Source organism: Cnephaeus nilssonii, assembly GCF_951640355.1.
Source record: "Cnephaeus nilssonii genome assembly, chromosome: 24".
NCBI classification, from domain to species: Eukaryota; Metazoa; Chordata; class Mammalia; order Chiroptera; family Vespertilionidae; genus Cnephaeus; species Cnephaeus nilssonii.
The window spans coordinates 1,178,350-1,191,812 of NC_137095.1; the positions used below are offsets into that span (position 1 = coordinate 1,178,350).

Genomic DNA, 13,463 nt, shown 5'->3' on the forward strand with positions numbered 1-13,463 from the left:
GAACATAGGGTAGGAAGAGATGTCGGCCATACAGGGAGTGTGAGTGATTTGATACTGGTTTTATCAGGCAATACCTGTGTAGTCCCTCAGACTGTTCCTCAAAGACACCAAAAAGATATCATTACACTTCACTCTTACAACCACACTCCCAGAGTGCTGAGGCCATAGCTTTGTATTACCTGCTGCACATAGTTCTTTGAACAACACTTCTCTCACACAGTTTCTTTCCCAGAGTCACAACTTCAAAGATAACACAAAATTGCATTGGCGAGGACAGGCTGTTTTTTAATCATCTTATTTTCCAAATTTATACATTACCATCACCATAATCCATTTCTCTCTTACCCTTCTCCCTTACCCATGCCCATGGAGAATTTCAAGCCTGGGGAACACTGATGTATACTCTCATTCTTAACCATCAGTGTGTCATCCCCAACTACAAAAGGCAGGTGGGTACACAAATGTCATCCAAGCCCTGAACATGGCAGGTAGCACCAAAACATCACCCTTTCCAGGCATTATCCAAAAATTACCCTTATTTTGTCGTCCAGACTCCATTAGAAATGGACTCTCCCTACTTTCACTTTTATGTCAATGTCAGGGTGCTCTGGCCATGAAGTCACACTCCCTCTCCAAGTGCTCATCACTCTTTCTACCACACCTCTCTCACACCTGCACTGGTACAGTCCCGCCCCCTATAATCCTCTCCTCACCCTCTTACTTATTATTCAGCATGTGTGGAAAAGAGAATGCTTGCCAAATTCAAACAGGATCAAGTACTGGCCAGACTATGATAGTCCACACTCATAGAGGCAGCCTTGAGTCCTGCTGTGAAGGCCTCTCTCCAGAACTGTTTTTCCCTTAAATCTAACTATGAAGAACCACAGTCAGATATCAGATACTCAGACCTCACCTGCCCTGGTGCTGCAGGGTTCAATGGAGTCAGGCTTAAAGAACGCTGTAAGCAGAGAGGAGTCTGAGACGCGGGGAGGGCCCAATCCAGGCCTGTTGGTGCTTAACAAGCCTCAGACACACCCTGCACAGCAAGGACGCTGCCTCCTAGGCCTCCTAATCCCCAGGAGTGGGCTGAAGCTGTGATTCCTGGAAGAAACTGAAGAGGTCAAAATGATGCAGGGAGGAGGAAGTCCCGCCCTAATCGGATGCACTGACACAAAGTGTCCTTTGGCTCCGCCCACGTGGTCGCATTGCTTTCTGGGTAATATAGTTTTCTCAACCACCAAGAGGGCTAGCATTCCAGCCAATGACATTGGTGAATAAAGGTGATGTGGTTCAGCAAGTGGCCCTGGGGAAGGACAAGATGGGGCCAGAGGCCTGGTTAACTGGAACAGATGGGCAGACCTCCCAGGAGAGGGGTGTGGGGAGAACCGGGAGAGATCCCCCAAAGAATATATGCACAGGCGAAAATGGGAGACATCTGTAATACTATCAATGATCAAAAAGACACATTAAATTTTTTTTAAATATATAATACAGCCCAGCTGGTGTGGCGCAATGGTTGAGCACTGATCTATGATCCATGAGGTCCTGGTTCTATTCCTGGTTAGGGAACATATAAATAGAGAAAATTCCTCTAGGGTGGGGCCCAGAATTTGAGAGACATTTTCCTCTAGACCCGCGCGAAATAAATGTAACTCCATCTCTCTAAGTATTGCTTGGTTCTTCTCCAGTTTTCTGTAACAGTACCGGTTCCTTCCTGGGCCCTCAGCCTGAAGCAGGGCCTTGCTTCTTCCCTCATCAGAAGTGCAGGGGCAAGTGTTCAGCTCCTTTGGGACCACGGTCCCTTCACCAGGGATGTATTTCATATCCTTTTAGAGAGCTCGCCTTGCTCAGGGGCTGCTGTTGTGGGTGTTAGATTTCCCGGGGCGATGAACAAAGAGACCAGGGCTGGGCGCTCCCTGTTTTAGCTGAGACGCTTCAACCACCCATGTTGCTCCCACGCATAGCTTGTGCCATTGGTTCTCTCCCCCAGCGCCCTGAGAAGACAGAAGAAAGCCATCCTGTTCCAGAAAATTCAGAGGCAAATGGAGTCCCGAGGGGCCCCCCCCCAGGACTCTGCCAGGGAAGACAGGGAGCAGATCCGGTATTTACATGAAGAATTTCCAGAGGCCTGGTCAGTTCCCAGATTGGCTGAAGGCTAGGATGTTAGCTCCGATGTGATCAGAAGGGTTTTAAAAAGCAAGTTTGTGCCCACATTGGAGAAGAAACTGAAGCAGGATCAAAAGGTCCTTCAGAAAGCTGGGCTTGCCCACTCGCTCAGCCAGCTTCCAGGACCTGGGGATGCCTGGGAGCTGCTTTCTGCAGGCCGCCCTGTGTCAGGAGCTGAAGCCTCATCCCAAGGCCACGGTCACAGCACAGCTTTGAGGGTGACAGAACCGAATACTCAGAGTACAAACACAACGAGGAGACAGAAGGGAAGCAATTAAGGAGTCCAGAGCCTGGAGAAGGAAAGCTATGTGCCTGTTGCTACAGCCCAAGGTCAGCACAGAGAGCTGCAGAAGTACTCCACCAGTGGTTGTGAGGACAACACAGGCACTGACAATGATGGATTGCCAAGTGCGAAGGAGCTGGCAGCATTGAAGGCAAGAGAACTGGGTGAGCAGAACTTCAGCAGCAAGGTAGGGCAGAGGGGGCGAGAGTTCTTTGATGACAATGGGAACTTCCTGTACAGAATTTGAACTGGAGCCTGGCTGGTGGAGGTGTCATGTAAAATACAGCTGAGTGAGCAGATTGGAGCTGCCTGGATTTCTGTGTGTGGATTGTCCACCTTGGAAATGATGAGCCTGAAAATGGAAGGAGCCGCTTGGATTTCAGTCTGACAAGGGACAGTGAACTTCACAGGGCAGATGTATATGCGGGCAGCGTGAATAACAGGCTAGGTGTAGTCTAATTGCCGGAGCATCGTTCCTGGTCTGACTCATGTGCATATTCAGTACTTACCCTTCTTACTTAGCCTTTCTATGTATCGAAACCAGCCTGTGTCACATATGTTAGGAGTTTATTGTCTTTACAATATGTGTTTGGGAGGAATTGAAAAGTGTTCCTTCTGACATCGTTTACTTCTTGATGAATGAACACTAAGAGTTCTGGAGCTGCTTAGTCAATTGGTTGTATTCATTTTGTGCAAAGTAAAGTGAAATGCAGCAAAGAAATAAGTATATACATATATGCATAGTCCATGGACATAGACAATAATGTACTGAGTGCTTAGAAATGGTGGCGGCAAGGTAGAGAGAGGCAAAGGGGGATGAGGATGTGAAATTGGGTCTATTTGTAATAGAGCCAACAGTAAAAAACGTAGTTTGCTCACATGGCATGTCTCAGTGGTTGGGCATGGACCCATGAAACAACGTATCTCTAGTTGGATTCCAAGTCAGGGCACTTGCTTAGGTTGGGGAGCTTCATCCCTCTAGGGGGCATGCAGGAGACAGCTGATCAATGATTCTCTTTCATCATTGATGTTTCTCTGTCTCCCTCTCTCTCTAAAAAATCAATAAAGAAAGAAGAGCGTTAAAATTGATTTGATTGAACACCACCAATTTGAGTGAAGACCATCACGTTTTCTCCCAGGTCCTCTAAGCAAAATCATGCCTTGATCTGTTGTGTAGAAGATGTCCCAGGCATACCTGTGTTCATGAACACGAAGCAGCCTGGAGCAGGTCGGCCTCACCTTGGTCTGTAGTGTTAGAGTTCATTGCTTCATGTTCGAAACGATTTCACTGCCCAAGTCAGACGATTTTGAGGGTACATTAGTTGAAACTGGGGATAATGAAAAAACGTAGGCCTTAGGATAGAACAGGAAGCAGCAGAGAGATAGAACAGGAAACAGCTGGCTCCTTTGACTCTCTAGAAACATTGTGGGAAATAAATGAGCCAAAGCGAGGCTGCTGTTAGCTCACTGGGCATTCACAGTAAAGGAGGCCTTGAACGCAGATTCGGGGGTTAGGCCAAGACGAGCTGCCATTGCTCATTGCTACCCTGGTTGCATGTTGTGTGGGATCCCTGAAAATCTTAGGAGAGTCGGGCAAGCGTGGTTCAGTGGTTGAGTGTTAACGTATAACGCTGCCGGTCACTGATCAATTTTTGGTCAGGGTACATGGTCAGGTGGTGGACTGGATTCATACTGTGGTGCATGCAGGGGGCAGCCTATCAGTGATTCTCTCTCATCATTCATCTTTCTCTCTCTCTCTAGTCCCCCTCCCTACCTCACTGAAATCAATAAAAATATAGTTTTTTGGGTTTTTTTAAAGTTTTATTTTTATTTATTTATTTTTTAATATTTCTTTATTGATTAATATGTCACATATTTGTGGTCATCACCCCATTCCCATCCCACACCCCTCCCCACGGATGCCCCCACCCCCCTGTTGTCCTTAACCATTGGTTAGGCTCGTATGCATGCACACAAGTCCTTTGGTTGATCTCTCCCCCCTACCCCCACCCTGCCCTACCCTCCCTTTGAGGCCCGACAGTCCGATCGATGCCTCCTTGTTTCTGGGTCTGTTCTTGTTCATCAGTCTATGTTGTTCATCATTTCCCCTAGATGAGTGAGATCATGTGTTACTAGAAATATACTTATAAGAACCGAATGAGAGACGAGCAATAATAGTTATGCTGACAGGCAAATGAATCAGTCTGTAGTGAGTTTCTTTCTGGACCAACAGTTCTTTTGAGACCCAATTTCAATGTCCACCAGTTCCTTATGTGTACATGTCGGCACTGACTTTTCAGCTCTGGATGGTGGACAAATGGTGGTAATGCAGGTCCGACTCCCTCTGGTTTGGTCTTGCCCGGACTCAGGGGCGCGCGGCCTCAGCCGGACCTGGGATCCAGCATCACCCAGTGCCCGGGGTGCGTGGCCTCACCCGGACCCAGGTGCCCACAGCCTCACACGGTCCCGGGATCCAACCTCACCCGACCCAGGGGTGCGTGGCCTACCCCGGACCTGGGCTCCAGCCTCACCTTGACCCAGGGGCACGCGGCCTACCCAGGACCCAGGGGCATGCAGCCTCACCCGGACCCGGGGGTGTGCGGCATCACCCGGGCCCGGGATCCAGCCTCACCCGGAATCAGGGGCGCGTGGCGTCTCCTGGACCCAGGGGCACGCAGCCTCACCTGGGCCCGGGACCCAGCCTCATCCGGACCCAGGGGCGCGTGGCCTCTCCCAGACCCAGGGGCGCGGCCTCACCCAAACTCAGGACCCAGCCTCACCCAGATCCAGGGGCGCATGGCCATACCCGGACCTGGGATCCAGCTTCACCTGGACCCAGGGGCGCGCGGCTTCGCCCGGACCCGGGGGCGCACAGCCTCACCCGGACCCGGGGGAGCATGGCCTCTCCTGGACCCAGGGGCGCAGGCTCACCCGGACCAGCGACCCAGCCTCACCCGAACCCAGGGGCTTGTGGCCTCTCCTGGACCCAGGGACGCGGCCTCACCCGGACCCGTGACCCAGCCTCACCCGGACGCAGGAGCGCGCGGCCTCACCCGGACCCGGATCCCACCTCATCCGGACCCAGGGGCGCGGCCTCACCCGGACCCGTGACCCAGCCTCACCCGGACCCAGGGGTGTGTGGCCTCCCCCGGACCCAGGGGCGCATGGCCTCACCCGGACCCAGGGGCACACAGCCTCGCCCGGACCCGGGACCCAGCCTCACACGGACCCAGGGGCGTGCGTCCTCACCCGGACCCAGGAGCGCGTGGCCTCACCCGGACCCGGGACCCAGCGGGGCTTCGTCTTCTTGATCCCAATTCCTGTCGGTCAATTCCCTCTCAGCAATTCCTTCGGCCATTTTCTCAAAGCTCCGGGGCGGCTGCCACAGAACTCGCTGGGCGGCGGGCTTGGCGAAGCTCCGGTGCACTCCTTGCGCGGTGGCAGGTTGATCCGAGGTCGCTGCAGCGGCACTCGGGTCTGCAGCGGCTACCAGTCGCCGGGTGAGCGCACCTGGATCCGGGACCCAGCGGGGCCTCGTCTTCCCGATTCCAACTCCCATCGGTCAATTCCTTCTCAGCAATTCCTCCAGCCATTTTCTCAAAGTTCCGGGGCGGCTGCCACGGAACTGGCTGGGCAGCGGGCTCGGCAAGGCTCCGTTGCGCTCAGTGCACAGCAGCGGGCTGGTCCGAGGTCGCTGCGACAGCACTCAGGTCTGTAGCGGCGGCCGGTCGACAGGCGTGCGCACCTGGCCGCTTCTGGGGCGCAGAGATTCTCGAATGACTCGGAGTCTTCCACCCCATGACCCCCAGGGGCTCGTCACTCCGTGTTCGGCAGAGAGCGGAGCTGTCCCCTCAGCCAGAGACGGCCGGGGGAACCGCGCCGAGCACGTTCCAGGCCGCCATTGTGTCGCCAGAGCCGTAGTTCTTAAAGTGTGATCTTTGGCTCACCGGCATCAGCATCATCCCGCGTCCCCCTCTTTTATTCTAGTTGTAGAGCATCCGCTCAGCCAACCCTCCGGTGGTTCTGGATGGTGTCTGCTCTGTATTCAGTTGTAGTTTCAAAATTGTTGTGGTAGGCAACAATCAGGTGTCTGCCCTATGCCGCCATCTTGGTCCTCCAGAAGATTCTTAAGTAACCTTATAAATGTGGTTCTGAACACTGTGTCGTCCATTAGTTTACTTTCCTTCATCCCTTCCATTCGTGACCTGCTTCGGTGTCTCCACCTTTTGGCTGCCTCCCTATGTTGATGGAGTGGCTTTGTGTGGTCAGTGACCTATAGGGGCCGGTAGCTCAGCTTCCCCAATCTCCATAGGTGGTCGCTCTTGGTACCCCCCTTTGTGGGCTGAGTGCAAAGTCTTGGTGTTGTTAAGCCTTGATTGCTGTTGGTACACTGGGAGGATTTGACCTCCAGTCCAATGGGCTGTGAGGATCAGCTGTGTCTACGCCGGGAGACAGCCTTATTCAACTAGGCTTGCAAAATTGTAAAAGCCTCTGTGATCAGCTTGGATGGGGCGGAGTTTCAGGGTGGAGCCTACAGCCTTGGTTTCTCATCAGCCCCGCGCTAGGAGGTTCCTGGGTCTCAGTGTCCCTCTGTACTCCCTGCAAACACCTCTGAGAGAAAAGCGCCCTGGAGTTTTGCCCGCTGCCAAACAGTCTAGTCTCTCCCCCAATGAATCTGGATTCCCAGATTCTCGCCCGGAACTGGGTTTCAGTGTAGTCGGAACTGGGGCTCAGCGCAGTCTGGCGCTTTTGTCTCCTTCCCACCAGGGCAATCCAGCGGCACAGTCAGCAGACCATCCTCTGCGCGCATTCCCGTGTGCGCCTCCGGAGCTCTGCCTTTCGCCACTCCTCTGTGTTTCCGCCTTACAGCCCAGATCCCCCCAGTATGAGCCTGGCTTCCCAGGGTCTCGCCCGGAACTGGGGTTCAGTGCAGTTGGAACTGGGGTTCAGTGCAATCTGGAGTTTTTATTTCCTTCCCGCTAGAGAAGGCCGGCCAGGCAGTCAGCCGCCCCGTTCTCCTGCTCCGTCCTCCCCGCACGCGCTCGTGCTCGTGTCTTCGCCTGTGTCTCCATACCTCAGACTTTTATGACTCCTCTGATTTTCCTCGTGGTTTTCTCTTTCCTCCTAGTTGTGGGCATTTCAGTCAGCCAGCTTTCCTGTGGTTCTGGATGATGTCCGTTTTGACTTTTAGTTGTATTTTTGAAATTGTTGTGCCAGGCTGTAGGTTAGGTGTTTAACCTATGCCGCCATCTTGGTTTCTCCCCAAAAATATAGTTTTGAATGTATATTTTAAATCAATTACACTTACATCAAAGTTTAAAAAATAATTAAAATTTGCCACTTCCCATTATTTTACTATTTTATCATGAATGTTCTTGAGTATATTTGTATCTAATGCATCAGCATGTTTGTAATAAAATATAATGATGTTCTCCTGAAATATCCTAGCAGGCCCATGGTCAGTGCCAACATTTTGTCATTTTGAAACTAGTCATGATGAGAGTATTTATCACCAAGAATAAATGGTGGAAAATGTTAGCAACATAGATTGAACTTAAAAGTGTATCATGCAAGTGGGTATTAAATTGTGCATAAGATAAAAATGTGAGAAAAACAATTTTCCTTCCAGTATTCAAAACATACTGTATAGTTCCAAATGGAAAAGAAACCAATGGAGTCCTTAAGGAATGGGTGAAGTGAATAGAGATGTCTTAGATGCTGAACTGCCCTCCTATTGGTTAAATCCTAAATTCATTTGAAAAATTGAAAAAGGGAGTGCTCAGCGCGCCTTTGAGCCTGGAGACTTCCCATTGATCAGACCTAGGACTTGCCTCATAGCATGGCCCCCAAATGCCAGTCCTAGCTCCCACCTCAAACAAAGAAACCTAAACCGGCTCCAGTCCCCAAGCAGGAGAAGAAGCCGACCCCTCCGAACATGCTGAAGGGAGAAAAAGAACAGCAAAAAGCGATTGAACATATTGATGTAGTACAAAATGAAATAGACAACTTAATGAACAAGCTAGTGAGAAGATTTTTAAAACTAGAACAGAAATATAACGAACTCCGCCAACCATTTTTTCAGAAGAGGTCAGAATTGATCACCAAAATCCCAAATTTTGGGGTAACAACATTTGTCAACCATCCACAAGTGTCTGCACTGATTGGGCAAGATGAAGAGGCGCTGCATTATTTGACAAGAGTTAAAGTGAGAGAATTTGAAGATATTAAATCAGGTTACAGAATAGATTTTTATTATGACGAAAATCCTTATTTCGAAAATAAAGTTCTCTCCAAAGAGTTTCATCTGAATGAGAGTGGTGATCCATCTTCAAAGTGCACTGAAATCAAATGGAAATCTGGAAAGGATTTGATTAAACGTTCAAGTCAAACACAGAATAAAGCCAGCAGGAAGAGACAGCATGAGGAACCAGAGAGCTCTGTACCTGGCTTACTGACCATTCTGATGCAGGTGCAGATGAGTTAGGAGAAGTCATCAAAGATGACATTTGGCCAAATCCTTTACAGTACTACTAGGTTCCTGACATGGATGATGAAGAAGGGGAATGAGAAGAAGATGATGAAGAAGAAGAAGAGGAAGGGTTGGAAGATATTGATGAGGAAGGGGTGAGGATGAAGGTGAAGCAGATGAAGATGATGATGAGGGGGAAGAGGGAGAGGAAGATGAAGGAGAAGATGACTAATGAACACTGATGGATTCCAACCTTTTTTAATTTTCTTCAGTCCCTGGGAGCAAGTTGTAGTCTTTTTTTTTTTTTTTTTCGTTTTTTTCCCCCCTCTTGTGCTCAGTTACCCTGTTTTTGAGGTCTCTTTCTCTCTCCTTTACACCATGGTTCTCACCTTATTTGGGGGAGAATGGGGAGAGATGTAGCTTGAGCAGAATACAGTGGGAAAAGAATCTTTGCCCCTTTCTATTCAAATACAATGCAGCTCCTTCAAGTCTCACTTGTAACTCAAATTTATGAGGAATCTAGCAGAGTGTTATGTTCCCATAAAAGGGGTTTACATTCATGGAAACGGTCTCATAGAGCCCCTTAAGTGTTCTTATACTAAGTGAGAAAAATAAACCATTCCCTGCACATTTATGGCTTTTCTCCAGTATGAACTCTGTGTTGTCTAGTGAGGTGAGACTTTCCACTGAACTGCTTACCACATTCATTACACTCATATGGCTTTTCTTTAGTGTGAACTCTGTGGTGTTTAATGAGGGAAGCCCTTTCACTGAAATGCTTCCCATATTCACTACACTCATATGGCTTTTCTCCAGTGTGAACTTTGTTGTGTTTAGTGAGGGAAACCCTTTCCCTGAAATACTTCCCACAGTCACTACACTCATATGGGTTTTCTCCAGTGTGAACGCTGTGGTGTACAGTGAGGTGAGACCTGTGAGCTCCCGGTGACCTCCCGTATACAGAGGGGACACCTTGCTGACCAGACACCACTTTTCCCATTGTCAGAAGGGCGTTAATAGAAGCCAAAACCCCTCCACATCTATTCATTATGGTAGTCCTGTATAAAGCAATTTTCTGTTATCCAACCCGGGCCAAACATTAGGGTAGTTTTTTTGTTCACCTCTCACCTTTATGCTGAGGGTTACCACGCATACTCCATAGGATATCACTCATTTTCAAAAAAGTCTAGAGCAGCCGGGCTGGTGTGGCTCAGCGATTGAGCATTGACCTATGAACCAAGAGGTCATGGTTCGATTTCCGATCAGGGCACATGCCCGGTTACAGGCTCGATCCCCAGTGGGAGTCGTACAATAGGCAGCCAATGATTCTCTCTCATCATTGATGTTTCTCTCTCTCTCTCCCCCTTTACCTTCCTTTCTGAGATCAATAAAAATAGATTTAAAAAAAGAAGAAGAATGGGACAATGGGCCAGGGGAGACAGAGAGGCAGAGAGCCAGAGGGAGTGTTCCCGCACCTGCGGGAGGCTCTTATCGCATCAGCATCTTCCTCTGCAGCATCTGCAGGATGTTGGTCAACTGCTGGTGATAGTCTAGAGCCGCCTGCATAACCAGGGCCCACTGGATCACTTCCTCTACTTGCAGGGAAGGGGAGGTTACTCCCTGGAGGCGGGACATGAGCCCAGGGACCAGGCCTTGCAGGGAAGCCCCATTCGCCTCGGCTCATTTAATGTCACAGGAGCTGGTGAGCATCACGCAGGCCCAGGTGTATAGAGCTAGCGATGCCGGCCACGCATGTGCTCATGGAGTTCTGATTGTAAATGTGCTTTCACTCAATCAAATGTTGACTATCCCACAGAGAAGATATTCTCGGGAGATTTTCCTTTATGCTATAAAATTCATCGATCTGAGAGTGTCGGCCTGCTGACCAAAGGGTCCCGGGTTCAATTCCAGTCAAGGTCACGTGCCTTGGATGCAGGCTCCTCCCTGCTGGGCCCTGGTGTGAGCAACCCCAGGAGGCAACCAATCAACGTTTCTCTCACAAGGATGTTTCTCTCTGTCTCTCCCTCTCTCTTCCATTCTAAAAATCAATGGAAAAATATCCTCGGGCACGGATTAACCAAAAAAATAAATAAATAAAATAATGTTTCTTTAATAAAATAAAAATAAAGTTCATCGTCCATGTGGAAACAGAGATCCAGCTTTTCCTATGACAAGGGAAACTGACACTGAGCGGATGAGCGGCTCCCTCACTGAAGTGTCTCTTGGGGTCCTTTCTGCTCAAGTCCAGTCAGGAGACTAAGTACATCCTGCTCTTCTCAGACAAGAGGGACCTAGGGCAGCGCCCCCTGTAGGTTCTTGCCGCTATGACAGCCTTCCGTGAGACAAAGAGCTGAAAGGAATAAACTCTAAAGATGGTGGCATCTCTCTTTCCCACCATCCACACATTTGTGAAAGCGGTGACCAAACATCAGTGGACATAAAACAATCACATCAGCCAGGCCATGGCTCAGTGGTTGAGCATCGACCTAGGAACCAGGAGGTCAGGGTTCGATTCCCGGTCCGGGCACATGCCCGTGGTTCGGGCTTGCTCTCCAGTGTGGGGTGTGCAGGAGGCAGCCGATCCATAATTCTCTCATCATTGATGTTTCTCCCCTATCCCTTCCTCTCTGAAATTTAACCTTTTGATTTTATTAAAAAAATGAAAAGGTTAAAAAGATTCAAAAGGCCATGTCCCCTAAGGAAGCCTTGTAGATGCATCATTTGGGGGAGAGGAGTCTCCAGCAGGCCCGCCAGCTGCCCAGGTTCCCCACCTGTCCTAGGACCTGCCACGGAAAAGAGGGGATCACAGAGCTCATTTCTGGGGGCTGCAGAGGCAATCCCTCTGGCTGGAGGTGCTGGGGGCCCCAGCATAAATCCCACACACTCCAGATCCAAACAAAGACACAAAACAAGATCAATCTTGTTTTTTGAAAAGGAGATTGGAGGAGACAGCAGAAAGGCCTAAATTTAAGAAATGAAGCAAGTAAAAAATTGGGAGAAGAGCAAGACAAGAGAGAAAGAAAATCAAAAGCATAGTGAAGATAAAGAAAAGAGAAGGGGAATAGAGTAGGATCAGGGAAGAGGAAATTAGATATATGAATAAACCAACAGAGACTAGAATAATAACACACCAATAAATCAGATAAAGTAGATTTATTATTTAAAAGGAGGAAAAATGAAATAGAAAACCTAAAATGGGTAAAAGATGAAAAACGGGAATAAGAGAAGTGAGAGAGGAAAAGGTGCAAAAAAGATAAAAGTAAAACCAATCATAAAATTTTAAAATAATTAAAATAAAAAGGTGAAGTGTCATTCACATCAGCTGAGTTTTAGTGCCCCATGGCTGCTGATGTAGGACCCCACTCTTCTGTTCTGTCTGCTAATCCTGGGCTTCCTGTTAGGTACTGAGGTGCTGGCCCCCGTCAGTCACTGTCTTTTGGCTTTTAGCTCCCCGTTTGAAGCTGCAAAAGATACATAGATAGGTCCTCTGCTTGTGTCTGTATGCACAGGCCATGGCTGCAAGCAGGCAGGGCCAATCTGCCCTCTTTGCCTGTCTTCTGGCCGTCAGTCTTAATGACTCAAGCATCTGTTTCTGACAGGGCTTTAGGTGGAGATGGTGCTGATTTTCTTTCAGGGAATAAGATGGGTATTTTTTCCTCACCCAGAGATGCTCCTCCATGTGTGTTCCAAAATATTGCGCTGGCCTTGGTTGGTCAGAGATTCTTATATATATACCAATGGGGTTAGCTGGCAACCTGGAGTTTTTATCAGTCTGGTTGCAAAAATAGCAGGACAGACCAGTCCCTCTTCCTATACAGACACTGAAGGCTCTTTGGAACTATTCAGACCCATAAGCGTGGCCTCTGCCTCTTTTCCTTCTGTTAAGCTCAAAATGCAGGGTGCGGCAGGAAGTATCTCCTGCCCTCAGCCTACTGGGAGGGGCTAGCACTTCTGAGGAGAAATGGCCACTTAGGTTTGGAAGCTTAAGTATGTCACACTTCTAGCAATATATCCCAAAAAATCAGAAACACCAATCAGAAAGCATATATGCACCCCTATGTTCTTAGCAGCACGATGGTAGTTATAAGAGCTATGATTTGGAAACAGCCTAATTGCCCATCAGCAGATGAGTCGATTAAAAACCTGTGGTACATCTACACAACGGAATATTATGCTGCTGTAAAAAAGAAGGAAATCTTATTATTTGCAACAGCATGAATGGACCTAGACAGCATTATGCTAAGGGAAATAAAGCGATCAGAGAAAGATAAATGCCACATGATCTCACTCATTTGTGCAATATAATGAACATAAACTGATGCACAAAAATAGAGCCGGTGTCATAGAAGCATTGAACAGACCATCCAAACTAAGAGGGAAGGCACAGGAGGGGAAGGTGTCAAAGATCAACCGAAGGACTTGTATGCTTGCATATCAGCATAACCAGTTGACCTAGACATCAGGAGGGTGAAGGCATGTACTGTTGGGTAGGATCAGGTAGGGAGAGGTCAATGGTGGGGCGGGGGGGGGGGCGGGGGGGGGCGC

At 49.0% G+C, this 13,463-nt stretch overlaps 1 protein-coding gene and 2 pseudogenes across 3 annotated transcripts in view; 2 read left to right on the plus strand and 1 right to left on the minus strand.

The window, feature by feature from the left end:
• Window positions 1-743: 743 nt before the first annotated feature.
• Window positions 744-13,463, minus strand: part of LOC307094811 (tigger transposable element-derived protein 1-like) — a 64,500-nt gene continuing 51,780 nt past the window's right edge. Inside the window, exon 3 of the mRNA XM_079763874.1 lies at window positions 744-1,101. Within this exon, the coding sequence (XP_079620000.1) occupies window positions 1,069-1,101 (33 nt within the window). The 3' untranslated portion in view covers window positions 744-1,068. The remainder of the gene's footprint in view (window positions 1,102-13,463) is intronic.
• On the plus strand, window positions 1,319-3,772 carry LOC307094992 (neugrin-like; annotated as a pseudogene). The gene is made up of 2 exons: window positions 1,319-1,335; window positions 1,991-3,772. The product of its transcript is annotated as a neugrin-like (transcript).
• On the plus strand, window positions 7,921-13,420 carry LOC307094821 (protein SET-like; annotated as a pseudogene). Its single transcript has one exon. The product of its transcript is annotated as a protein SET-like (transcript).